The sequence below is a fragment of the Phragmites australis genome, chromosome 3 (assembly GCF_958298935.1).
Source record: "Phragmites australis chromosome 3, lpPhrAust1.1, whole genome shotgun sequence".
NCBI classification, from domain to species: domain Eukaryota; kingdom Viridiplantae; phylum Streptophyta; class Magnoliopsida; order Poales; family Poaceae; genus Phragmites; species Phragmites australis.
The window spans coordinates 1,425,223-1,450,792 of NC_084923.1; the positions used below are offsets into that span (position 1 = coordinate 1,425,223).

A 25,570-nucleotide genomic window follows, 5' to 3' on the forward strand; every position below is an offset into this window, starting at 1 on the left:
CGCAAAATCATTCTCGGCGTGCTACCCCTCCCCCCAGCTAGCTGCCGTGCCGCGGCCCATGCGCGCAGCTATAGCTATAGCTAAACCTGCCGGGGCACTGTGTATGTCGTGCTCCGGTCGATCGACGCGCCGTGCGGCCGGTGAGGTTACTTTTCCCCAGCAGCGCTGGGCTTACGCACGTTGCAGGGGCGTGCTTCGGCACTTGAAGGCGCGCGGCTGGAGCACCGGCAGGTCGGAGAAGCGGCGGCTGGACGAGCTGGTCAGGCAGGCGCATGCAGTACGCGCGCGCGCGCGCGCGGCGAGCAAAGTCAAACGGAGGACGTACCGGATCCTGTTATTGATGAGGCAGCAGTACGCGCGCGCACGCACCCATGATACAAGAGCCGATCGGCCCGATCGGTAAAGCGGTGCGTATGATTCGGCGTACGTGCATGAAGTCACCTCGTGTGTGTACACCTCCTTCCTCATGTGCCGCCATTAATAACCTGGCGCCGGACTTCACAGAACTCCATCTCCTATCGTTCTCTCTCTCGAGAGAAAAAGACGTCTAACTTCTCAGGCAAGTCTCCTCGCTGCGCTGGGCTAAGTAAGGTCATCTCAAACAGTCATTTTAAATTTTTATCTTTAAAAATACTATTACAACATCCTATATCACTATTATACCATTCTTTATTTTTTCATCTCCAGCAGTTACCCCATTTCCTACCTTCTACTCATCTTTTACTCTCTCCGGCTCCGCTGCCAGCCTCTGTAAACAGTACTGCTACAGTACCGGGGGCGTGTTTTCGGTTAACCTGGATAAGCATCACAGCTACAGTAGCTGCTAGTACTCCGCAAATATACGGCACCACATTCCCCTCCGTAACACTGTATAGCACTGTAGCACTAGGTACGATTCTGCTGGATTTGATTTCCAGTGCTACAGTATCCGCAAAGTACTGTAGCACTGGATGCTGGAGTTGGTCTAACTTAGGGCGTCCGTTTCGCGTAAGTTTATCACATATAAAGTTAGTTAAATATGTCTTAAAAATTCTTAACTATAAGTATAGTAAATTTAAGAAAAATTAAGTATTGTTATAGTTGTCACAATCAACCAAATAACTATATAAAAATCTATAGCGTGATAAACTTTTTTAAAAACATCACGGCAAGGTAGAGCTCTAGCCGAATATATATATACTAGACAGTATTGCGCGCGTTGCTGCGCCTGTTTTGAATATATGTGTTGGAGGTACTTATATTAACAAACATACATGAAATATTTCTTTTCAGCTCCTCCAAATACCAAAAAAAAAAAACAAAACAAATCCTAACTATTGCCCTCTTGCATCTTTTTTTTATATCAAGTATCACCGTCAATTACCAGCGCTAGCTGTTTATCTAAGTCTTACTTTTCATGTACCTTCAAGCTCACAAATATGTAAACATAGCGTCTTGCTAAACAAATCACACTACCAGAAATCCATTGATGAATGAACATGTGAGGGGTATAAGTTGATGGTTACAGAAGAGGTATTGATGGATGTATTAGTAACTACTTAACAGTATTTCATGAAATTGAATTCCGTAGTTTAAAAGGCAAAGTATACAGTAACTGTATATAGTAACATGCTATATAGTAGTTGGTTTTCTGGTAGTGTGATTTGTTTAGCAAGACGCTATGTTTACATATTTGTGAGCTTGAAGGTACATGAAAAGTAAGACTTAGATAAACAGCTAGCGCTGGTAATTGACGGTGATACTTGATATAAAAAAAAAGATGCAAGAGGGCAATAGTTAGGATTTGTTTTTTTTTTTTTGGTATTTGGAGGAGCTGAAAAGAAATACATGTGTATATTCATTGGTAAAGGTCTTACCACATCAAAAATTCATTTGGGAAAAGCTTAGTCTTTGAACAGTTGTTTCTTTGCACCAGATCTTTTATTGTGAAGTATATTGAGTTTAAGTGCATGAGATGATTCATTTGTTTTACAGGGTTTAGAAATAGGAAATGAAATAATGCTATGAGAAAAAAATTTGTAACCTGATTATGTTTTTGGATCAGATGACTCTAGGTCTTGTTCAGTGAAGTGGTGTTTACCTGATTCTTTCACATTTGTAGCTAAAGCCTGTATAATGCAATAAAAAGTTAGTTTGTTATGGTTTTTTTGCTTTTGGTAATGTTGTTGGAATGAATATATGATAATACTTACAGTGTGTTGTGCTCGTGTTGTTTCACCTAAAGACAATATGCTCTCTGTTTCCTTTTCGTGTTCTTACAGTTATTTATACTCCCTGTGACATCTATTCTATGGACATATAATATGGAAATAGGAAATTTGTGGTACCCGTGGAATTGTAAATGCTGAGCTGTGTGCCCGAGCTAAGGTAGTTTATGTGAAACCATAAGTATGATTAGTAAGTATTGATGTAGATATACATTGGTTCTATTTCCTAATTTAGTAATGTATATATTTGTCAAGTATGAAGGGAAAGAGAAAAGGCCAGCGGTTTATCTGGCTTTTTAAAGACTATTCATGTCTTAGCATGTACATGGTACTTGGCTTGTTGTAAGTAGCTCAGGAATAATTGAGCCACTTATATTTATTATGAACTTTACTTGAAATGATATATATGCTCGCTGCATGGAGGAAAAAGGGACACTAATCTTCAAAGTGTACTTGTTTCCGTATAATTGTGTAATTTTTGAAGGCATTATCTCTGGATTTATTGCTGAAGACGCTGCGAGTGTTAAAGCTGGAACACCCGTCAGTTCTTCTCCAGTGACACCAAAGAAAACAATCTCAATATTTTTTGGTCCTCTTCATCGAAATTAGCTGGGTCAATTGCGACCATAGTGATACACATGTACACATGCGAATGTGCCATTATAAATATTTTTTTGGGTATAATAGAGCAATCAAGAGTGATGTTGTAAGGCAGATGTTAGAGTTCAGTAGCATAGACCATAGGATTTCAGGCACTTGTGATTCTTGATATTAGGTTTGAGCAAATATATACTGATACATTCCTTGTTTCATTATTACAGAAATATATTTGGTCTTTTTTAGGAATATGCTTTAGCATATATAAATTATATATATTATTGATTTATGTTAGAGGGTACAGATCATAAAAAGAATTTAGTAGCGTGTAAAATGTAATCAGATCATACCTAGATTGTCAATAGCTAGTACATTCATTGAAGGCGAAAGGGAGTGGCTTCGCACACGCCTTCACATGTGAGGTCTACGACTTAATGACATGTATATAACTAAGTATCATAGAACAAAAATAGATAATTACTTGAAACTTAAGTTTGGAACATAAAGGAAAATTTTGTTATGTTCTGCAATGTTTAAGGTATGATTCTCGGTATCCATACACACATAACATCTATCAACTATTAAATTAATCACAAATTCCAAACTGTAAACTCCTGCACACACAAAACATTCATCTAAATCATATTGAAGTAAAGGTACATATATTTGGATATATTGTAAGAATAGTGGTCAGCAGCATATTTTCTGCTAGCAAAAGTTAGACGAAGCACAACATACCTTAGCTATGAACAATAACTTGCACATTTATCATTAAAAAAGAGCCAGAAATCTTTAAATATGTGCATCATTTTTCTAGTGAAATCGTTTTGGTCAGTATAGGTATTACATTGCCCTAGAACACTTAGGTATGATATATATAATATATGTTAAGGAGTTCAAGGAAAATAAAATAATAAACCAAAATCTCTATTATGAACATTTTTTTATACCAATTTGCAACTTGTGATGTCTCGGTGGAAAATAGTGGTCACTTTAACATGGAAAAATTAAATAGATCAATTAGTTACAGAAACTGTATTACTCTGAAACACGCAAATATATATTTATGATATGTTAAAGAGTTACTACCTTGTTCTTGTCTTTTTTCCCTCTGTCCAACCTTTTGTTTTTGTTACAGCTAAGTTGAAGAGCTCCTTTAAAGATATAGTATATGTTATTATTTACTAATAATCTCTACACTTATATGGTGCAAGAATGCTGACACTATTTGTTTGCTGAGAGCTACACAATCTTTAGTGAGGGCGGCGCTTACATCTGATGGTCAACAATCAACATGACAGGCAAAATGATCAAATGTACCATGCAAATATTAGCAGGTTCATTTCAAGATGGAACAACAAAACAGGGAACAAATAATTCATTAGTGCCAGCATCAAGGTTACTGAAAATTTCCTATACAGTGCAAGAAATTGAGCTAAGCATCTCGCAATAAACACTGAGAAGCCATCCCAAAGTCAACTGAAAATGCTTCTCATCAGTTACGATGTTCAAACATGGAGCTCATGTCTTCACATACGCTTGAGCAATCTTGGCCTAGAGAAACAATTCCATATTAGCGATGTAGCCAATCTCTGGAAAACCATCTCGAGGTTTGACAACAAATAAGTAAAATAAAGAGCACTGGAGAGAAGAGGAGGCTATGGGCAACCGGTTTTGCTTCTTCTTCTTTTTTGCGGGAGATGCTGACCGGCAGCGAGATACTGCATCGAGCGGAAAGTAGAGGAGGGAAAAAAGACAGCGCATCCCGGCCTGGATGTAGTAACCAAGTCGAAATAGAGAGAGAGACTCCTTGCCCTCCTCCCATTCTGATCAATTCCACCAGATCTCAATCCAATTCCCAAACCACATCAACGGACCAATCCATCGAAAGTTTTCCCTAAGCTATTGTCCTCCAAGAGATCGACGCAAAGCTGTATCTCAAACCCCGCTGTAATCGACTCAGCAAAATCAGATGGAATCCATGGATTCCCAACTTTCCCAACTCAGCCAATTCATGAAGCGCCTAGAGGACAATCAACTAAAGCCGCTGTGGCGAGGGAGGAAGGAAGGGGACGCATGCGGGAGGTTCAATGGGGCACGGCGGAGCTCACCGTGGCTCAGGATTAAGGGAAGGGTTTGGCAGCCGGGAGATCGATATCAAGGTTCCTGACGGCTAAGTCGGGGCCGGAAGCGACGAAGGCAGCCGCGGCCGGCGTGCTTGGCCGCGGGATCGAGTGGGAGAATCGGTGGGCGTGTGGGAGTTTCGGCTGGGGAAGCGGCTCGGGAAAGGCAAGGAGGCGACGGAGGAGCTCGCGGGCGGTGTGAGGAGGCGAGCGAAACGCGGGAGCAGGTGCAAGCGATGATTTTTCCGCCAGTGGCTAGAGTTGGTGGACGGAGACACTGGACTTTTCTGGACATAGGCTGGACAGGAGCTGGCGCTGGCATCAGGACCCTCCTGTCATAGGCGGAGCTGAAGGAGGTACAGTGCACAGTACCAAGCATGCTGAGAGCTCGCCGTTTCTTCCACGCGTAGTATATAGTATTGATATATATAAAGAAGAAGAGAATTAACACAGTTTATAAAAAAGAAAAAATCAGATTAAAAACCTTCACAAATGCATGATTTTAAATAGAAAAACCGGCATATAACCCCAACATGACAATACGACCCCATCTCAACAGACAACGCTCACACCAAATGGTACCACCAGACAACAGACAAGATCAATCTAATTCAATACGCACTCTAACCAACCAAACAGCTGACACCCTCACAACTCGATCGGCGGAGCCTTGCTCCCACGCCACACCTCTCTGCTCCCTTAGATCTCGGTGGGTGGAGCTCTGCTCCCACGTCGCACCTCTCTATCACATAAGTCAACAACACACGCGTCACTTTGGAGAAGCGCACGTTGGACCAAATCGCTGTCGTGAAGCGCCAATCTAGAATGAAGAGCCGCCGTCAATTGAGGACGTAAGGGTAAACTTATAGAATAAGCCGACGAAACAAACGAAAAGAGCATGCGCTTCTAGAAGTGACACCTTCATGAAGGTAACGACATCAATGTCGTTGTCGCCCTTCCGGACACCCGAACATGATTTTCACCCGGAGAAGCATCTAGGGTGGAGGAGACGCGATAATGTCGCCTCTAGGGAGGGAATGGCGCCCAAAGGCATTAACGATATTAGCACCAACAAGCTGGGCAAAGCTTTTGTTCGCGGCTCTCCGCCCCGGAAACATTCACAAAAGATGGTACTTGTCATGCGACCCTCATCGAGGCCATGCTAGGCCTAAAGCGGACGCCAAGGCCTCATCCCCGCAACAACTCACCCCTTCCCCTACCTCGAAGAAGCCCATAGGTCATCGCAGTTGGCCTGGCATAAGAGGAAAGAAATCAGTGCCAACCCAAACCGAGGGGTGTCGGCAGAGTGAGGAGAAGTTGAGCGAGCAGAAAGCATCAACGACGCCAACTAGGTAGGTGCCCGTTGAACCCACCACCCGAACGCCGAGCACACAACCAACCCGGCGAAGAAGGGATTGGCCCACTATTGCCGAGCAGGAGGGAGCCAGCAATAGGCACCAACAGAACATGAGCACGCTCGCGATGAAGATCAGCCACGCGCCCTCCTCCGGCATTGAAGGTAATCACCGCCCACAACGCCCACTGCCAGGGATACTCCACCGAGAAGCCAAGCACCACCAGACGGAACCGACAACAGTAGTAGCGGAACCAACGATGACGTCGCTAAGCTGCTTGAACCCTTGCACCACAAGCATCGCGACTACCACCCCTATGCCCTATCTTATAGATGCACCTGGAGCCAAGGTCCTTATTAAGCAATGCATGCCCAACGCCTCGGTAATCATCAATGAGATATCTTTTGGTGTGAATTTGTTAGTGATGGACTCGAAGGGGATAGACATCATATTGGGGATGAACTGGCTCACCAAGAATAAGGCAGTCTTAGATTGTGCTCAGCGGGCAGTTACTATGAATGGTCCGTCCGACACCCGTATTCAATTGAAGCTTGAGGGTGTTGAGTCTTGTCTCTTTGCTTTAAAGGCTGTCCCCACCATAGAACTGTTAAGTATTCCTGTGGTGTGGGAATTCTCGGATGTCTTTCCGGATAAATTGCCAGGAATACCACCCGACCAAGCAGTGAAGTTCTCTATTGATATCATGCCCGGAGCGGCCCTAATATAAAAAAGGTCTTATAGGATGCCGCTAAACGAATTGGCGGAATGAAGAAGCAGTTGAAGGAGTTACTAGAGAAGGGGTTCATTCGCCCAAGCTCCTCACCTTGGGGATGCTCGGCACTCTTTGTGAAGAAGAAGGATGATACTCTGAGGATGTGTGTTGATTATCGTCCGTTGAATAAGGTCACCATTAAGAACAAATATCCTCACCCTAGAATTGATATTTTGTTTGATCAACTGACCGGAGCCCGAGTCTTCTCGAAGATCGACTTGAGACTGAGCTATCATCAAATCAAGGTCCGCCCGGAGGATATTCCAAAGACGGCTTTCTCGACCCGCTACGGGCTATATGAATTCACCGTCATGTCATTTCGATTGACGAATGCGCCAACATTCTTCATGTATTTGATGAACATGATGTTAATGGAGGAATTGGATAAGTTTGTCATGGTTTTCATCAACGACATTCTCATATACTCCAAGACTGATGCAGAGCATGTAGAGCACCTCCGTATTGTTCTTGACCGACTCAGAGATCATCAGTTTTATGCTAAGTTCAGCAAGTGTAAGTTCTGGCTTAGGGAGGTAGCTTTTCTGGGTCATGTTCGGTCAGAAAATGGTGTTGCAGTTGACACAAGCAAGATGCAAGATTTGCTTAAATGGGTACAACCCAAGAATGTCACGGACATCCGGAGTTTTTTCGGACTTGCGGGCTATTACCGCTGGTTCATCGAGAATTTCTTCAAGTTTGCCAAGCCAATGACCGAGTTACTGAAGCAAGGCAACAAGTTCGAGTGGTCAAGTGAGTGTAAGTCTGCTTTCCAGACGTTGAAGAAGTTGCTCACGACCGCTCCAGTTCTCGTTCAACCAGATATGAGCAAGACTTTCGATATCTATTGCGATGCTTATCGTATAGGCCTCGGATGTGTCCTTATGCAAGAATTTAGCCGTACTTTTGGACACATTTTGGACATATTTGAGCACATTTTAAGCACATTTTGGCATATTTGACCATATTTTAGCTACATTTGGCCACATTTTGACATATTTTAGCCACATTTTGGTCACATTTGAGTACATTTTGGGCACATTTGGACCTATTTTAAACACATTTTGAGCACATATTTATACTTTTTTTCTAAATTTGGGCACATTTTAGGCATATTTGGCCATATTTTGACACATTTTCGTCATATTTAGGCAAATTTTGGGTATATTTGGGCACATTTTGGGCACATTTGGACAAAATATGGTCAAATATGCCAAAATGTACCCAAATATGCTCAAATATGTCCAAAATATGGTCAAATGTGTCTAAAATGTGCCTAAATATGATCAAAATGTGCTCAAATATAACCTAAATATGACCAAATGTGATCAAAATGTGCCCAAATAGGACCAAAATGTGACAAATGTGCCCAAAATATGCTCAAAAATGTGCCCAAAATATACCAAAAATGTGCACAAATGTGCTCAAATATACCCAAAATATGCACAAAAGTACTACTAAACGAATTTTAAATGGCTAGAAACAACACGAAACTACGACTAAAAACAATGAAAACTATTTTTCTGAATTTAAACCTATTTTTTTAGAATTAAAACTAATTTTATATGCACCAAAACATATAGAAGCATTTATTTTATCAAAAAAGTATTTTTAAACTTTATCAGAATTCATCTATATTTTCTAAAACTATTTTCCAAATTAAAATATTTATTCTAACATTTTTTGAATAATTTTTACACTAGAAAACATTAAATAATATTTATAGAAATAAAAATAGAGCTAAAAGCATATTAAAATATTTATCTAAATCATTTTATATTTTTTGGATTTTGTTCTAAACATAAAACTTATTTTTCGAAATAATCTATTTTTATAAATTATTTTTATAAAGAAAAATCGAATTACTATGCAGTATGATTAGGACTGCCACGTGACGAAACTGCTACCACATCATAAAAATAAAAAAAAACAACCTCAAGAATAAAATAGATGATATTATCTGGATAAATATGATAGTTCTAAAAAATAAAATAGACTCATTGCTTATTAAAACGGTTCAGAGGTCAGCTAACTCGTCTGGGGAGCGCGCGAGTCTCTGGTTGGTCGACCAAATTACAGGGGGACAAGAGATTGGTTGAATGTGATGAAGTTGATCCAAACTGTTGTGCATATTTGGTCATGCCACATCGGATATATTTGATTCGGTACCACATATTGCCACGCGTTAGTTTGGTCATGCCACAGTTTCTAATGATGTTGTTTTGATGCACCATCACAAGTTGTGGCTTGCCATAATTCTTTAGCATCACGGGCCACATGTCATATACCGGTTCATTTGCCAAACTTTATTTTGTGGCGGTCACTTTTTGCTAAAGTTAGTTGTGGTAAAGTTAGATCTCAACCAATATATCCATCTTGTCAGCTCCAAAAACTATGACACGCCACTATTAATGAAAAGAAAGTGTGGTAATATATGAACACAAACCAAACATATCCTAAGAGCGGAGTACAAACGTCCTTGCTGTTTCAGCAGTTTTGCAGCAACTGGATGGGCTGGGCTAGAAGCCCATCTGTCTGGCCACTGACCTACCAACGCAACTCAATTGGGCTGCCACATCTTGTCCAATCAGGCAGTTTTACTACTGTTATTATTATTACTATTGCTATTATTTTATACATATATATATTATCCTTTTTTATTAGTGTGACTCTTGTTTGATTTCAGCTCGAGTGTTCCCAACTGGCTTGGGACTAAAAGTATTGTGGTTGTTGTTGCAGTAACTTGTTTGAACTCGAGGCTATTTTGATGTCAGGCCTATCTTTCGTTTTGCTAGGTATTGGATGAAGCTGATAAATTACTTAATGTGGAGTTTGAGAAAGAGCCCTCGATGACATTCTAAAAGAGATCCCTAAAGAACGGAGAACTTTCCTTTTTTTCAGCGACAATGACCAAAAAGGTTTGTGGATACCGTAGTACTTGTTGATTTATTAGTTGAAACTACTTGATTTATGGGACTCTGAATTGGAGAACTGAAACCACTATAATTGTGAGGATCAAATTTATTAAGTTGTTTCAGCCATGTTCACTGCTTGTGTTGATAATAACAATCGTATCACACCATTTAAAATTGCCCGCAACTATGGAAAGTGTAGGTTCTCATATTTATTCTGGCAAATGTCATCATGCTTTGGTCTTCTGATATCTCATGTAAATCTGTCTTTCGTAGCGTATTTGCTCCGGCACGATTTTTGCATCATCATGCACTAATTTTCTAACCAGTGCATGATGGCTTTGCTTTATATGTAGTTTGTTTGACTAAATAATGTTTCCTTTGCGCTAACTTAGGTAAATAAACTGCAACGTGCCTGTCTCAGGAATCCTGCTAAGGTGACATTCTATCTTTGCCTTTAAACATCAATAAGTCGTCAGAATATGACCTCTTGATGTACTTCATATTCTTTAGAGTAAATTTTAAAAAAGCAACATGTTTTTTGGCATCAGTATATAAAAAATAGACAAAGCAGATACAGAATTAATGACAGATCGTAACATGACCTATCACTAATGGTAACAGTGACGAGTCATCTTAACCTCCGTCACTAATGATGACTTATCAGTAAAGTGCCATACTAGACTAGTTATTAATGACAAATTTATCAATGACGAATCATTCTAGACCAGTCATTAGTGATGGGTAAGTTATGATCCATCACTAATAAATATATTTTTCTTTTATTTTTTAATGTAACACTAATAACTTCATTGGTGACGGGTCACTGTTACGACCCATCACCAAAGACTTATGGATAAACTTATCGCCGCCCTCAGCATAAAGATAAGCCATTCCACATGCAGCACCTAGAGCAATTACTCTGTTCTCCCAGTCTAATAGAGTTCTTCCAGTAGCTTTATTTCTTGAGTATTTACGATCAACCATAAGTCTATTATCATATAACATCCTTTCAATACAAATACATATAATTAGTATGTTAGTCATATTTTTAGATACTAAGTTAGCAAAACAGGTGAAAAAGGAAAAGAACTATGAAAATGCTACAAAGGCTAGGGATGGCAACAGGTCGGGTGGAGCAAAACCATGCCCCGACCTGAAACCCGTGAGAACTAACCCAACTCGACCCCGAAATGCTAAACGGGTGGAAAATGAAATCTGAATACGCACCCGCCGGACGCCCATCGGGTTTCAGGTGCTAGTCGGGTTAGGGAGCCTTGCTAATTGGGCGGCGGCGGGGATGCTGAGCGGGGGCGCGGAGGGGGCGGCAGGGTGGTGGCGGGGCTGTCAGGCGTTGGGGAGGCCGGGCAGGCGGCGCCAGCGCGGAAAGGGCAGATGAGCGACACCGACGCGGAGAGGGGCGGCGCGGAAGGGCGGAGGAGCATGCACCGGCGCATAGAGACAGACCAGTGGAGGGGCGGTGACTGCGTGGAGCCGCTTTAGCGTCGAGGAGGTGCGGTGCGCGGGGCTAGGCGTGGAGGCCAGGATGGGGAGGCGGACATGAGGCGACAACTGAGCACGGAGGCTGACCAGGACAGTGGCAAGGTGGGAGGCCCGAGGCCAGGGCGGGGGGCAGGGAAGGCGGAGGGGTAGGGAGGCCGAGGTTGAACGGGCTGAGGGGTAGTTGGGTCCAGGGTGGGGAGCAGGCTAGCAGGGTTGAATGGATTTCGAATGATCAGATGGGTCCTTGCAGGTAAAAATTGAAACTCAACCCGATAAACCTGGGGATGAAAAATGAAACCCGAACCTAGACCCGTTAGATGTGGAACCCGTGAGTACCTGGACCCAGGGTCCAATTGCCATCCATAACAGAGGCGAGGCTTCATGCTGTTGATCCAGTCCCTGAAATCCTGAGTAGCCAACTATATTTGTGGTAACCAAGCAAATCAGACTAGTTATTTTTTATTATTCTTTTTAATTGGTTGGATTTGATTTGTTATTGTTCCTTTTGATTAATCAAGAGTATCTACATCTAATGAAAGAAAGTCAGACTTAGTTGTGAATTTACATAGTCGTGTATTTTAGATTAGATGGAATGCAATAGGCTATTGACATTTTTATTTTATTTTTATTTTTTTCTCATCTCAGCAGCACTTAGAATAGTAACCTAGCAACATTTCAGGTTAAGTTTGATATAAGGGGTGGTGGCTATGGATACAAACACGCGTTTCGAAAACGGTACAGAAACTTCAGCGGGGCGAGAACTCAACCTAATAGGTCAAATTTGGCCTCAAAAAATTTGTCGATCCCGACATAGTCGGGGAGAAACAGATGTAATTTTTTCTGTAGATCTTTGTATAGTAAAAAAACGTCAAAATTAGATTTTATATGTAAAAATTATACCAGTTTTATCAAAGATACTCTGAATCACTTAACAAATTACGATCATTTGGATGAGATATTAAGAAATTCATAAAATATTTGTATAAATTTTGATAAAAAAAAGTTATACGTAAATTATAACTCTCGATGAAATTCATAAAATATTTGTATAAATTTAGATGAAGCAAAAACAGTCATTAATGATTGAACAAGATTATGACCCCTCGCTAATGTTTAGTCATTAGTGACAGATCACGATTCTAACCCATTAGTAATCAGTTATAGGTGATAGGTCACGGTTATGACCCGTCACCTATGACCTTCAACAAAAAAGGTTAAAAGTATAAAATATCTAATTTCTATCATAACTACGTGTAGACGGTAAGGGAGCTACGAGCGTGAGGGAAGGCCGCGGGTTCGAGTCCCACAGAACGTAGATTGAAAAATAATTTGAAAAATGGTGTGGTTGTGGGACATGGAATAGGCTAGATTGAAAAATAGTGTGGTTGTGGGACATAGAATAGGGCCCTATGTTTGGATGGTTCAAGTAAAAAAAATATTTTTTTTGATTTTTTTTCAAAAAATACAAAAAATGTTCATAAGTTATAAGTGGCATATCAATATTATGACCCGTTACTTATGTTCAGTTATTAATGATGGGTGTTACGACACGTCAGCTATGACCTCATAAGTGATAGGTTACGGTTATGATACATCGTCACATATGACCTTATAAGACGAGTTATCAGTGACGCGTTCGAGATAATAGGTATGACTCGTCACTAATGCTGGTTATTAACCATCGCTAAAGCCCTTTTTTCACGTAGTACGCATATATATATATATAGGTTTGTTTTTCATTGATGAACTATGGAAATTACATTGCATAACACCATTTACACAGGGGTCACTGAAGAAAAGGAATATAGCAATGCCAACCTTAAGCCATCTTCAGCAGCTATCTCAAATTTTCATCCTCAAAAATACTATTACAACATCCCCTATCACTATTATAGCATCCTTTATTTTTTTTTATCTCCAGCAGCTATCTATTTTCTACCTTTTACTCCTATTTTTCTTCCTTCGGGCCAGATATTAGCCTCTATAAACAGTACAGCTACAGTGTTGCTACAATACTGATACAGTAACAGACGTTTGTTTTCTTCCTCCGAGCCACTGCCGGTCTCTGTGAGCAGTGTTGCTACAGTGCTCATATAGTGTAACTGGTGCTACAGTAGCTCCGCAGATTTGCAGGACTATTTTCTCTCTCCGCAGTACTGTAGCACACTGTAGCACTAGGTACCGATTCTACTGGAGTTACTACAGTATGGGAACAGTACCTCCTACACTGTAGCAGTGTTCTTCTGGTTCATCTCCGACTGGACCAGTCGGACATAGCAATACCTCAAGAGAGTTGGACGGAGCATCGCATTAAGGAAGGAGTCGGAAGCCGAACTCTCTAATAGTAAGAAAACTTCAGTTTTTTTGTCACATCAAATGATCTGTTAAAAATAAATCTTAAAAACGCTGAACGTATAGGCTTTGCGATCCGAGCAAACGGCTAGCCTCACCGAACAAGGAAAGCACATGCACCTTCAACTTCAACTGCAGTGCAAAAACCATCGACGGCAACACATCTACGAGGAAGCATGACTCACTTCCAAAACCACATACCCACACACATAAAAAATCATATATCTAAACATGCCTGATATGACCACAGCCGGAGGTGACGTTGACGCCGACGAACCCACCTTCAGCGTCTGACAAGGATGGCCCACACGTTTAAGACCATATGTTTTAAAAAACTACAGGTTTGAATTTTTTTTCATCTTGTACCCTATCTAACAAGGATGGCCCACATGGCAGCCTAACACAAAATAACGAGAGCCGTAATATTTTGCTACACTGACATGTGGGCCACCCTCTCAAATCTGTAGTTTTTTTTTACATGCTCTTAAATGTGCAATTTTTTTTTACATATGCCAAAGAACTTGTAGTTTTTTTAAAAAAGTTTACTCTATCTTTTACTTATGATCACAACCTTTATTTTGCGACCAGGTTGAAGCAGCCTCCATCTACTGTCGATACGCTTAGACAATAGTTTTATTTTGTTCCTGCATATTACAAGGTCAGTTCTTGTACCTCTTATTTGGTCCACCCGTTATGGTAGTGCGGGGCTGTGCCGGGTCGTAAGCGGGTCGGACGGTCTGATCGTATGTGTAGCGGGGCTCGTTCAGTAACATGTCTTGTGTGAATTCTTTGAACTTTCTCTAATACATTTAATAAGCAGTTATGAAAAATAATAGCTGCCATGAAGCTATTGGATTGCACTGAATTCTATATTGTCTACCATCACAGCAGAGCACCTTTTCCCGTCATTTTCTCTGATCTACTTTTTGTTATGTGCATTTTAGGATTGTTATCTTGTTCATGTTTTGAACGAGATGCGAGAGAGCATGGTCATGATCTTTGTGCGCACCTGTGAAATCGACAAGGCTCTTGCTCTCATGCTAAGGAATCTTTGTCTTAACGCTATGTCTATCAGTGACCTAATGAGTCAGGTTTGCTTTCTTTGACTTAGATGCCAGGCATAGGAAAAAATTATATGTTTCTGTTTTTCAGTTAGTTAATACTTATGCGAGAAGGAAGTCTTGTTTATTTATTATCTTTAATAATATTTTCAAATCATATTATTTTTGTTTATTTTTAGAGTAACATTTAAAAATCTATAACTATTTCGACACATATTGTAAAAAATTATAACTTTTAGTGCTCATTTTAAAAACATACAACTATTTTAACATATGTTGTAAAAAAACTACAAATTTTTCACTATAAACCTATTTGTCATCCTCAACAACAGATGAGCCTACGATTAATTCTCCAATTAAATGTCATAGAGGTTGACAGGTAGGTCCACGGTGACAAAATTATAATTTTTACAACATGTGTCGGGATAATTGTAGGTTTTGAAATGTGCACGAAAAATTATAGTTTTCTACAATATATGTCAAAATAGTTATATATTCTTAAAATTTACTCTTATTTTTATTATATGTCAATATAATCTTTAGGTTCATCTTTGTGTCAATGTGTATACGTCTACGGGAAATACCTAGCAAAAAACTAGCATCTTGGCGATAGCATTTAAACCATTTTGTTTTGGATACAAAATCAACATTAAAAAGTACCATAAGATTTAGAAGATAGTGAGCTTTACATCACCTTTAAAATATCAGGTATAGACTCAAAACAAGGCAAAAAGAAGAAAAAGTAAGAGGTTTGCTTTGAAGACATTGGAAACTGTATAATACTGCTCTGCTAGACCAATTGTGCTATGACTGGTGCAAAAAGAACTGTAATACCCCTTCACAGATGTGATATATAATAAGAATTTCGCAAGAAAATCTTGAAGCTCTACACCAAATAGTTGGATTGGTGAACAGGACTATAAGAAACTGACACCAGAAGGGAACTCCAAATAGGCACAGCGAATTGACGAACAAAAAGGAAAGCATTCTACAGATGCCCATTGGTAAGATGATCTGCGGGTGCCAGTAAAACAGACTACAAGAGGACTTTTTCCTTCTTCTCAAGGATTGGAGGATCAACGTCTATGCCCATGTTAGCGGCAGTGCCAGCGATGATCCTCATAGCGGAGTCGATGCTCTTGCAGTTCAAGTCCGGCAACTTCTCCTGAGCTATTGCGCGTACCTGATCTGCTGTTACTTTTCCAACCTTTTCTCGCTGTGGCTCTTTTGAACCTTTTTCGATACCTAACAATCAGGATTGAGAAAATGAGGTAAGAAAATCTTAAATGAAAATAGAATATATGCACAGACAAAGATGGCTGGTTGTCAGCCACAAGTTTCTTATGTTAGCACATGCATTTTGCAGGCACTGATGCGTTCATTCTTGGCATTCCAAAGTTCATGGACATACAAACATGCAAACAAAATTTATGTGTTCGGAGTCCATGCAACTTATTTCTCTATGCTGTATATCCAAATTAACGAACTTCAAAATAAATTCATGAGATAAGGGAAATGGAAAGCTAGAGTTAAAACACAACGGGATAAAAAAACATGATCAAGTGTATACTGCAGATTGCTGCTCAATTGCTTGTCTGGGTTCCTAAAGAACCAAAGGTCTTGAATCATATAGAGTACTAGTACTTACTGTTACTAACACCCGCTAGTGAATCATTGTGCAACTGCCGACTAACTCCAAACTAAATTGAGTTGCAAGTGCATTCACTGTTATTATATCAACATGTAACAAAACAATAATTGAGTTGCTGCATTTTGATGGACACAAAAAAAACCAACCAAGCATAATCCTTTTCCTTTATATCAAATTGCTTTTACAAATTGGGCAATTTGATGAATGTGCCGCATAACTATTAACAGATTCATGCTAATGTACAGGGTGCGCACCTGCAGCCTTGAGTAGCAGGACTGATGCCGGTGGGGTCTTCAAGATGAAGGTAAAGCTCTTATCCTACAAAATGCAAGGCAAAGACACAAGCATTACGACAACTATTACACAATTAGAAATCGATGCTCAGGCAAACTCATAGTATAATGGACAGTGTCAAGTGTTAAGCTCACATCAAACACGGTGATCTCGACGGGAATGATGTAGCCGGCTTTGTCGGCAGTCTTGGCATTGTACTCCTTGCAGAACGCCATGATGTTCACACCCTTGGCACCAAGCGCCGGGCCGACGGGCGGCGCCGGCGTCGCCTTGCCGGCCTCCAGGGCCAGCTTTATCAGGCCCACCACTGCAGGACAATTAAAGCACAAAGGTTTAGGCGCAAAAAACATCCTCTCTGATGTTTCAGGCCTGGAGACGACGACGAAGAGTACGGACCTTTCTTGGGCTTGCCTCCAGGCTTGGGGGGCGCCATGGCCCTGACAGCCAGCGTCCGCCGGGAGGGGCCGGCGGTGGGCGCGGGCGCCAGCGACCGGAGGAAAGAAGCGGGGGCGCCAAGAAACGGGGAGGAGAGCTTCTTTGTGGGGGCCTGGGAAGGGCGGCCATGGAGGGATAAGGATGTGGTGGCCATGGCTGTGTTCATCGCGACGCGCTGCAGGCGAGGGCGAGAGAAAAGCAGCAGCGGGAAGGAGAAGAGTGCAGGAGTGTTCTCTGCTCTGCTCCCCTCCTATCTAATCCGCTCTTAGCTGCATTTCCCCAGTGATTCCGCCTTCTCTGAAGGAAAGCGTAGTCAACAAAAGGGTACGTTTGTGTTTAGAAAAGCGTTTTCTCGTGAGAGGGGTCTGCAAATGCAACCGCACTTCTTTGACGTATTTCCTCCTCCGTGTTTTGATGCAAAAGTTGGAAATGGCACGGCTGCACAGGAGAGAAACAGGCAGGAAGGATAAACAAACATGCCCGCAATGCTTGATGTACTTTTTTCTTCTCATCAGAGACAGGGTACAGAACGTCTTCTTACAGCATCGCTGAATTAAACTGCCGGGAGCTTTTTAGCCAAATGCTGGCAGAACGCATGACAATTTCATACTTTAGGTTTTGACACAAACCGAAATTTTGGCTCTGAACATGAAGGATTAACCACGGATACGAATCTCCCACAGAAGAAGACTTTCTATTGCCTATTTGGTGACAAATTTACACCTCAGAGGTCTAGACCTCCTTACTCCAAGGAGCACAGTAATATATATATACACACACACTCGAAACAAACGTTTCAAAAGAAAACAGATCAGTATAATTCATATTCCCGACATTTACTATTAAACCTCTTTGCAGCTCCAAACGAATCAACAAAGAAAATCAGCACAACAACTCAGATATCCCTCATATTCTGTTTTCAATTCTGAAGGAATCAACAACTGTATGCAGCCTATCCTTCATTTTCTCCCATCTCCTCTCGTTTGCTCCAGTAGTCAATGTGTAAAATTTGCCTGCAGCATCCCATCCAGAATGAGAACATAATAGATGACGGTAACCAATCACAGCATTTAGCATAGTATTCAAGCACAATTTAGAGAGTACAAATCTGACAAAATAAGTTAATGGAAAGGACGGGTGAAATACTAATAAATGGACATCTTACTAAGCAAAAAAGATGTAGCATAGAAGTAAAGTACCATTAGCAATGGCAATTGCACCAAGTGCATGTCTGGTGTAATTTGGAGCCTGAGCTGTGAACTCAAAAATGTAGTAAGCTCTCCCGTCAACCTCATTCTGAGAAATAGAGTGCGTCTTGTCAATTTAACAACATAAGACTACCAAAATATATCTTTCGCAGAAGAGAATAGCACGTCAAAATGTAGATTACAGAATATTTGATAACTGATCAATTGATTCTATTACTCTAAAGGAAAAGTACTAGCTAGTTTAGAGAGATTTGTAACGGTGGTACCTTTTGTCAGATTAGCACCTACACTTTACTAACTAATCTTTCATACTTTTCCTATAGCATACAAGTACCGTCCGAGACTTGAAAATCAGGTATCAAATTTCCACGCGGGTGCACTAAACTGAAAGTAGAGGTGGTAAGCTGCCGCTACTTTTCAATGTGTAGGTAGATATTTGCAAGAATTCTAATGCATGATATACTCTTCAATTTCCTCGGTAGTTTATATGGATTTTGGTATGCAGCTAGGTCCATCTTTCTCCAGGTAGTATCTCTGCAAGACTTGTTGGCTTGTTACAAAACATTACCACGTATTGGCACTGAGCATGAGAGAGTTTCCAACAAATATGTTTCCATAATTCTGTTGGTTCATCCGCCTTTGCATTACACAAAAAATGTAGAACGGATCGATTTTACTCGTTTACTTCAGATGCTATTTTCAAAGAAAGGCGGCATATCCTATTGGCTGAACGTTATAAAAAACTCGAGTTCAGCACGACTGGCTTCAGTCTTTTCTAAATTATGTGCCTGTTTCTAATAATCATGTAATGTCACAAAGAATAAGTCAGTAGTAAGTTTAAATGTCTGTTAGATCTCGCATGATGAATAGGAAGGAAGGCACACCTCTTTTGCCTCAATTAACTTTGTCTTTTGAGATGGCGGAGCTAAAACTTTTTTTATCAAAGCCTCGGCAACCTGGAGAAGACAGCATAACTGATCAAAATGGGACCTTCTTCCCTGCATAACTAGATGCATTAACCCGGTTCATCTTTTGAGAAGAGTAAACCTTATCCGGGGGACCAAGCTCACGGATATCCTGCTTGCTGGTGGAAATAGTGTTGATGCTCACACTCTCCAGAGGCTCTATTACATCTTTGTACACCTTATCTTGCCCTTGCACGGCCACTTCCTGGATAATCATCAACCTCAGATTACCATAAATAGCTTGTGCAATCCAAATCAGCTAACCTGAACTGTGTTTCTGATCAGGTAAAGTACATAAACTGTATCGCACCTGCCATCCGAATGGGTAGAGGAAGGAGTAGCCAACCTTCTTGTCGGTGACAGGCAGGAACCCTTTCTTAGCCTCTGCTGCGACTATACCAGATCAGAATCGCATTCAAAGGCAGTTTGTGATCAGAATCGTATTCAGAGGCCATTCACAATGCAAGTTTGATTCCTTGTGCGCTGCAAGGTGCGCACTTCTGCAGAATGGAGTGCCAGCATTATAAATTGATAGTAGTAAATGCAAAGAGCAACTCACATGCTGCCGGATTAGGCCGAGACAGAAACGCCGCGGCCGCGGCGGCCCCCGCCACAAGCACCTGTCGCCGCCTGGAGCCTTCCTCTTCTGCGCCAGGCCACACAAACGTCACTAGAGCGAGACACTCGAAAGGGGTGATACAGCTCGAGCGGGAGCAACCGTCGGGTCAGGAGGACCAAGTTAGCGGATACCAACCGTTGTTGTGCTGCCGCGGCGGGCTGCAGGCGGCGCCCAAGGGCCTGACGGCGCAATGCCGCTTGCGAAGCGACGGGGCCCTGGGACGGCGAGCTGCGGCGGCAGGGGAGGAGGCGCGGCGAGAGAACTGGAGGGAGGCGGCGGGCACGGCGGTGGCCATGGGAGCGGGAGCTGCGCGTCGACGAGGATGATGCCGGATGGAAGGCAACGAGGCGACCAAGCTTGCGGACTCCGTGCGCCGAGTAGGATTTCGCTTCGTTTCTGGTCCACACGAGGACGCGACGCGAGCCGAGCCGAGCCGAGCGATGCGCGCGGTGGGCACACGGGGTTGGACCTTGACAAGCACGAATGGGCATCGGCTCGGCTCGGCCCGTATCTGCCCCGCGGCTGATTGACTGCTCCATTGTAATTTACTGGAGCGTCTGTATGTTATAACAAAAATATAAAATTAGATATGATAATATTGAACATAAAAATCAAGTATAAAGATGTGAATTCGTTATAAGAACATCTCCAAATAAATACGTTGGGAGGATGGCATAGTTTGTTTTTAAATAGGATTCATAAAAGAGAAAAAGATTATTTACTAAATTTTTTCTTAATTTTTTTATTTGCTTTATTAGTAAAACAGATTTTATATCTGTAGTCGATAACGAGACGGGAAGGTTAGAGGCTGAGAGTGAATGATAAAATTAGATAAATTATTTAAATTTTAAGAGATCAAATCAACTCAACTCGTGTTTTATATAATAGAAATAAACACTTTTTTTGCGATTTTATAAACACCCATCGCTTCGATCGCCTATCAAATTTGTTCATCTACTGCAACTGAGTAACCAATTCGCGATGCAAAGTCGACCTCCGTGGTTTCTTTGATTCTTTCTGCTGAAGTCCGAACAAACTGTCGACACCAAGAACGACCGGCAGACATTGTCCAGCTGTAGGAGTGCTGAATTCCTGAGATCAGTTGAGCGATTGGCTGTGGAGGGAAGCTGATGAGGGGTTGCTGATTGCGACTGAGTTGACAATTCTCGATTAACAAACTAGACGGTACAGATGTAAACCGCACAACAAGGCAAAACAGAAGGCGTGCGGTATTATGTAGGTGCTGCTGCTAGGTTCTGAAGAGCTCCAGGCAGTGCTCTTGGTCCAGGTTCCTGCTCCAGAACTTCTTGTAGTACTCGGCGTAGGTGTAGTCCCTGTAGACGGCCGGCGAGTCCTCGCTGATGAGCTTCGCGGCGGGGCCGATGCGCACGTCGTTGCACGGGCACAGGAACGACGCCACGGACATCCTTGCTCTGTCGGAGTTGACGACGGCGCGGTGCCAAACGCTCTTGTACCTGCCGTTACTCAGTGCCTGCAACGGAAATATTCAATTAAAAGTCCTGCTAGTGCATTAAGAGGAGCTAGTACCTGACAGCCTGAAATATGCTTTGATTTTGTATACTAGCACACGGATTATTGTCTTGTTCCACATGAAATGGTTCAACTAACTATTGGGCTGTTCATCCCCCGTCCCGCACCCCTGGTCTCCTGAAGACCGCGCTCTTAGGTGTAGCGCCGTAAAAAAAAGTGCTCGTCTTATGTGCATGCAGGCTTGCTGAAGCAGATCCAACCATATTTTACTGCACTTCTGCTACCTAACTTGGTCGCTTGCCTAAAGAATCTCAAGAGGATCCTGTACGCATAACAATGCTAAAACTGATCTTGGTTAGATGTTCTGCAATTTACTAATCAAGTAATCAAGTAAATATACTATTGGACTCTCAGGCCCTCTGCTATTGTAGTGTACTGTAGCAGTGGGCTTATGGTATTAGTTAATATGTGTATATATACATATACATACACATACATATCTAATTTTCATTTTTTAGGAAATTTCAGGAAAATGTTGAAATAAAATATTAGTTATATTAATAAATTGGCTGAAAAAAATCTAAAATGCACAGAAAAATATCTAAAACTCAAAAAAAATATGAAATATTTTTTTAGTTAGTATTACTTTCATCTGCATATTAAAACTATGTGCATACATAAAAGTACTACTATTTTCTCTATAATTAGTTGAATGTGTTAAATACTGATAAATTCATAAATAAATATTGAAATGCACAAAATTTATGAACCTAACTTTTTTAATCTTCTTTTATCATACTCTAAAATAAAAACGGACGCGACACTAAGTAGATACATATGCAATTGCATTTCACTGATCACTTTACTTGACTTCGGCAAGATTCAGTACAAGTTGCTGAAAGATAACTGTGCATCACCTGCAGCTGGTCCCCAATATTGATGACCAGCGCGTTGGGCTGTGGGTTCACCGCGATCCACCTGCCTTCCTTCAGGACCTGCAGGCCGGCCACCTGCTGGTCCATGAGCAGGATGGTGAGCGCGTTGGGGTCCGTGTGCGCCGGGAGCCCGTACGTGAGCTCGGGCGCCGGGCACTTGGGGTAGAAGTTCACCGCCATGTGCTGCTCCTGCTCGCCCAGCGCCTTCTTGATGCAGTCTTCCTCCAGGCCCAGGCTCTCGGAGATCGCCGCGTAGAGCCTGAACCCGAGCTCCCGGACTTCTCTGCAGTACGTGCTGACGATCTCCCTGCGGCAAGGTTAACACAAACTGTGGCTGGTTAATTACCTGATCATCATAAAACTCCAACGAGCTTATGTTTTTTTGCCAAGCTCCTAATAAAGTGTAAATCCACAGCCCCCTCCAAGCCGCAAGAGGGGCCTACGCAATCGGCACTGGTGGATTGTGTTCCCAGCACTCACCATATGGCCACCTCATCGTTTTTGTTGCTGTGATTTTCATGTGATTGGGTGCATGGCCACATGTGCTTTTCTGGTAGTGAAAGTGCGGCTCTCGTTGCGTTGTCCCGTAGCCACCTTTTTCTGTTCCTCTGATGCCCATGCTAAAAATTGCCTCTTTAGAAGCAGGAAAGGCCGTGGCTGGTCACGCACTCGCACTGGCATCAGTTCTTGCTTTCACACCAGCGACTACGTATAAGTGGCGTGGTTGTCTCTTGGACCACTGCCATTCCCCCCTTCCTTATTTCTGTCACTGGAGCTTATCTTTTTCTGAGAGCAGGAGCTCTGTCTGTCCTAGAAAGGGTTTAAAATGGAGTGCCCTGCATCTCCAGCACATGGTAGAGCCGTTCAAGGCACACATGGTAGTTTGTCATTTTCAAATTTCCCTTGAGACACTGGTCATTGCTTCAGTGGTCAGTCTCATGAGGAAAGGAAAGGGAAATGGTTCCTTTCTCTCTCTCTCTGTAGTTGAAGCTTGAAGTGTCTTAGGTGTTGTTTGTTTTTTGTTTTTTTTTTTGCTTCTGCTGATGTAGAAGTTAGAATAAATAGGAATTTAAAGAAATAAAAGCCTACTTCTAAGCAAAATGAACTCAGTGCTGAGAAGCTAAAAATTTATTATAAAAACTAACAATCTATTTTTAAACAAACCAAAAGCACAATTTTTTTTAACAAAATCTAAAAACAGAAACTCAAACAAACACGCTCTTAATTTCTCTCTCTCAACTATTACTTAAGGAGGAATTAGATGGATTTTTTTAATCAAGGAAATATCTCGGTGGTGAGGGTGTACAGCCCCACGTCCCTCTGTTATAAAAAATTTTAGCATCAATAATTTTGCTTTGGTGCCTGTACTTAGCGATTAAAAGTCTGCTTTTTCCAAGGAAAAATAATGCTGAAGGCCTGAAACATGTGGGTGCAGAACCCCATATTAACTAACCATTGTGAACTAAGCAAATAATTTTTCTTTCAGTCCTAGAGGAAGATCCAACGAGCAACAGATAAATAATGCAAGCAAGAAATGGGTACTGAGCTTGATGCTGGGTACCTGAAGGAGGGTGGATTGGTCGGCCAGTCGGGGACGTACTGCTCCAGCGGGTGGCAGTGCAGGCGGAGGTAGTCACGCCAGTTGTGCACGGTCTCCTTGCGCACGTTGAAACTCGTGGACAGCCTTATCTTCTTGGCCGGGTCGTCGGAGTAGAGCTTGGCCTTCTCCTCCGCCGGCAGGCGGAAGAACTCGTACGCCACCGCCAGCGTCGCCAGCATCAGCTCCACCGGTACCCCGTGGTTCAGCACCTGGAAGAAGCCGTGGGTGCGGCAGGCTTCGCCGATCTGGGCGATGACCGCGGCGCGGTCGGGGTCGGCGAGGTCGACGACCGGGATGTGCGCGTCGGCGACGACCTCGTCCAGGCGCGGGCGCTGCGTCTCCGACCGGACGTAGCTTTCCGGCAGACTTTCGTGCTCGGCCGTGGAGATGAGCTGGTCCGCCATGCCCGCCACTGGATCAGAAACGTAACGGACAGCGCCCACTTCACTCAAGCTATGCGATGCCGGTGCGCTCCATGTGTATCCTGCAATGGCTTACTCCTGCATAAATAGTCGAGATGTCATGACTCACGATGGCTCATGGCGCTTCGAACATGAGGAGCGGGCCCCGACCACCAGCCGCAAAACCGCGGGGCCGCGTCGAGATTTGTGTAGCGATCACGCGCTCTGTTGACCGGGCGGGCGGGCGGTCGTCAGCGGGAGGAAACGGGGTGACATCACGCCGGTGACGGCAGCGCGGTTGGCCGGCTGGCTCCTCTTCACCGCCACTGTTGGCGTGTGAGCCGACGGAGGAGATCAAGTTGCCATGGCAAAAATCCGTGGAGATCTTATACGGATTTCAGGTGAGCCAGGGCAGTCAATTCGAGTGTCCTGAACTTTGGTGGGGATCGAATCCAACAGACAGTGAGACAGAGGTGGTCGGGGGAGTGAAGTAAGATCCCCGGTCTCTCTTCTGTGGGTAAGGCCTTTGGAAAATCAATGGTCAAATGCTTTACAGGGAAGGCCATGTTGGCCCTAAGTGACAAGTGAAAAAGATTCGAGGGAGTGCTCAGCTTGGACCAGTTCTTCATTTTATTACAGAGAATAACTACAAGTCAGCAGCTCATAGTTTTCGATGCTTACAAGTTACAATGTTCAAATTGGTCATCAGGTCTATTTATTTTTGTAGAATTTTCCTCTTCTCTGGAAGCCGTCGGGAGAGTTTTCCCTCTGTCAAAGCGGCTGCTTTGAACGTTTGTGTTCAATCAGTCTCCCCGTTGGCTGGAACCTTCGCCCTAAACCAAACACTGCTTAGACTGCATACATTTCCTGCTTCCTGCAGTCAAAGGAGTAGCCATCGACACTGACATGTCCAACAGAGAAGGAATCAAATTTAGCAACTTACGAACGTCTGATGACTTGGTCAGAAGTCAGAACTCAAATCCCATGGTCAGTCGCTTGTGTGGTTATTTTGCGAGGTCGAGGCTACTAACAACGGTCAGATTTCACCAACCGCATTTCTAGCCTCAAAATGACCTGGAGGGCACTACTTGC

The 25,570-nt window shown here is 42.5% G+C and overlaps 3 protein-coding genes across 4 annotated transcripts; all 3 read right to left on the bottom strand.

Moving 5' to 3' along the window:
* Positions 1 to 15,701: 15,701 nt before the first annotated feature.
* LOC133911450 (uncharacterized) lies at positions 15,702 to 17,770 on the bottom strand. The gene is made up of 4 exons (XM_062353693.1): positions 17,221 to 17,770; positions 16,959 to 17,131; positions 16,785 to 16,848; positions 15,702 to 16,124 (listed from the first exon to the last, which is right to left on the bottom strand). Exons 1-4 carry the CDS (start codon positions 17,423 to 17,425, stop codon positions 15,916 to 15,918), a joined length of 651 nt encoding a protein of 216 aa, XP_062209677.1. The 5' UTR covers positions 17,426 to 17,770; the 3' UTR covers positions 15,702 to 15,915.
* A 154-nt stretch (positions 17,771 to 17,924) lies between these two features.
* On the bottom strand, positions 17,925 to 21,091 carry LOC133911448 (psbP-like protein 1, chloroplastic). Of its 2 annotated transcripts, none has more exons than XM_062353691.1 (8): positions 20,950 to 21,091; positions 20,187 to 20,608; positions 19,992 to 20,078; positions 19,743 to 19,819; positions 19,515 to 19,637; positions 19,352 to 19,423; positions 18,459 to 18,555; positions 17,925 to 18,272 (listed from the first exon to the last, which is right to left on the bottom strand). In XM_062353691.1, exons 1-8 carry the CDS (start codon positions 21,003 to 21,005, stop codon positions 18,166 to 18,168), a joined length of 1,041 nt encoding a protein of 346 aa, XP_062209675.1. In that variant the 5' UTR covers positions 21,006 to 21,091; the 3' UTR covers positions 17,925 to 18,165. The 2 variants fall into 2 exon arrangements, with proteins under 2 accessions (XP_062209675.1, XP_062209673.1); XM_062353689.1 differs by having other exon boundaries at positions 19,743 to 19,825.
* LOC133911449 (flavanone 3-dioxygenase 2-like) lies at positions 21,036 to 24,603 on the bottom strand. Its single transcript, XM_062353692.1, has 3 exons — positions 24,039 to 24,603; positions 22,460 to 22,784; positions 21,036 to 21,543 (listed from the first exon to the last, which is right to left on the bottom strand). The coding sequence occupies exons 1-3, from the start codon at positions 24,479 to 24,481 to the stop codon at positions 21,301 to 21,303; spliced, it is 1,011 nt and encodes a 336-aa protein (XP_062209676.1). The 5' UTR covers positions 24,482 to 24,603; the 3' UTR covers positions 21,036 to 21,300.
* Positions 24,604 to 25,570: the final 967 nt, after the last annotated feature.

Coding starts and splice junctions, on each gene's coding strand:
- LOC133911450 (XM_062353693.1), bottom strand. CDS start 17,425: ATGAACACAGCCATGGCCACCACATCCTTATCCCTCCATGGCCGCCCT. Junction 16,849..16,958: donor TCGAGATCACCGTGTTTGAT/GTGAGCTTAACA, acceptor TGCATTTTGTAG/GATAAGAGCTTTACCTTCAT. Junction 16,125..16,784: donor CCTGCTACTCAAGGCTGCAG/GTGCGCACCCTG, acceptor CCTGATTGTTAG/GTATCGAAAAAGGTTCAAAA.
- LOC133911448 (XM_062353689.1), bottom strand. CDS start 21,005: ATGAACAAATTTGATAGGCGATCGAAGCGATGGGTGTTTATAAAATCG. Junction 19,638..19,742: donor TCTACCCATTCGGATGGCAG/GTGCGATACAGT, acceptor ATGATTATCCAG/GAAGTGGCCGTGCAAGGGCA. Junction 18,556..19,351: donor AGTTAATTGAGGCAAAAGAG/GTGTGCCTTCCT, acceptor TCTATTTCTCAG/AATGAGGTTGACGGGAGAGC.
- LOC133911449 (XM_062353692.1), bottom strand. CDS start 24,481: ATGGCGGACCAGCTCATCTCCACGGCCGAGCACGAAAGTCTGCCGGAA. Junction 22,785..24,038: donor ACCAATCCACCCTCCTTCAG/GTACCCAGCATC, acceptor ACCTTGCCGCAG/GGAGATCGTCAGCACGTACT. Junction 21,544..22,459: donor ATATTGGGGACCAGCTGCAG/GTGATGCACAGT, acceptor TTTCCGTTGCAG/GCACTGAGTAACGGCAGGTA.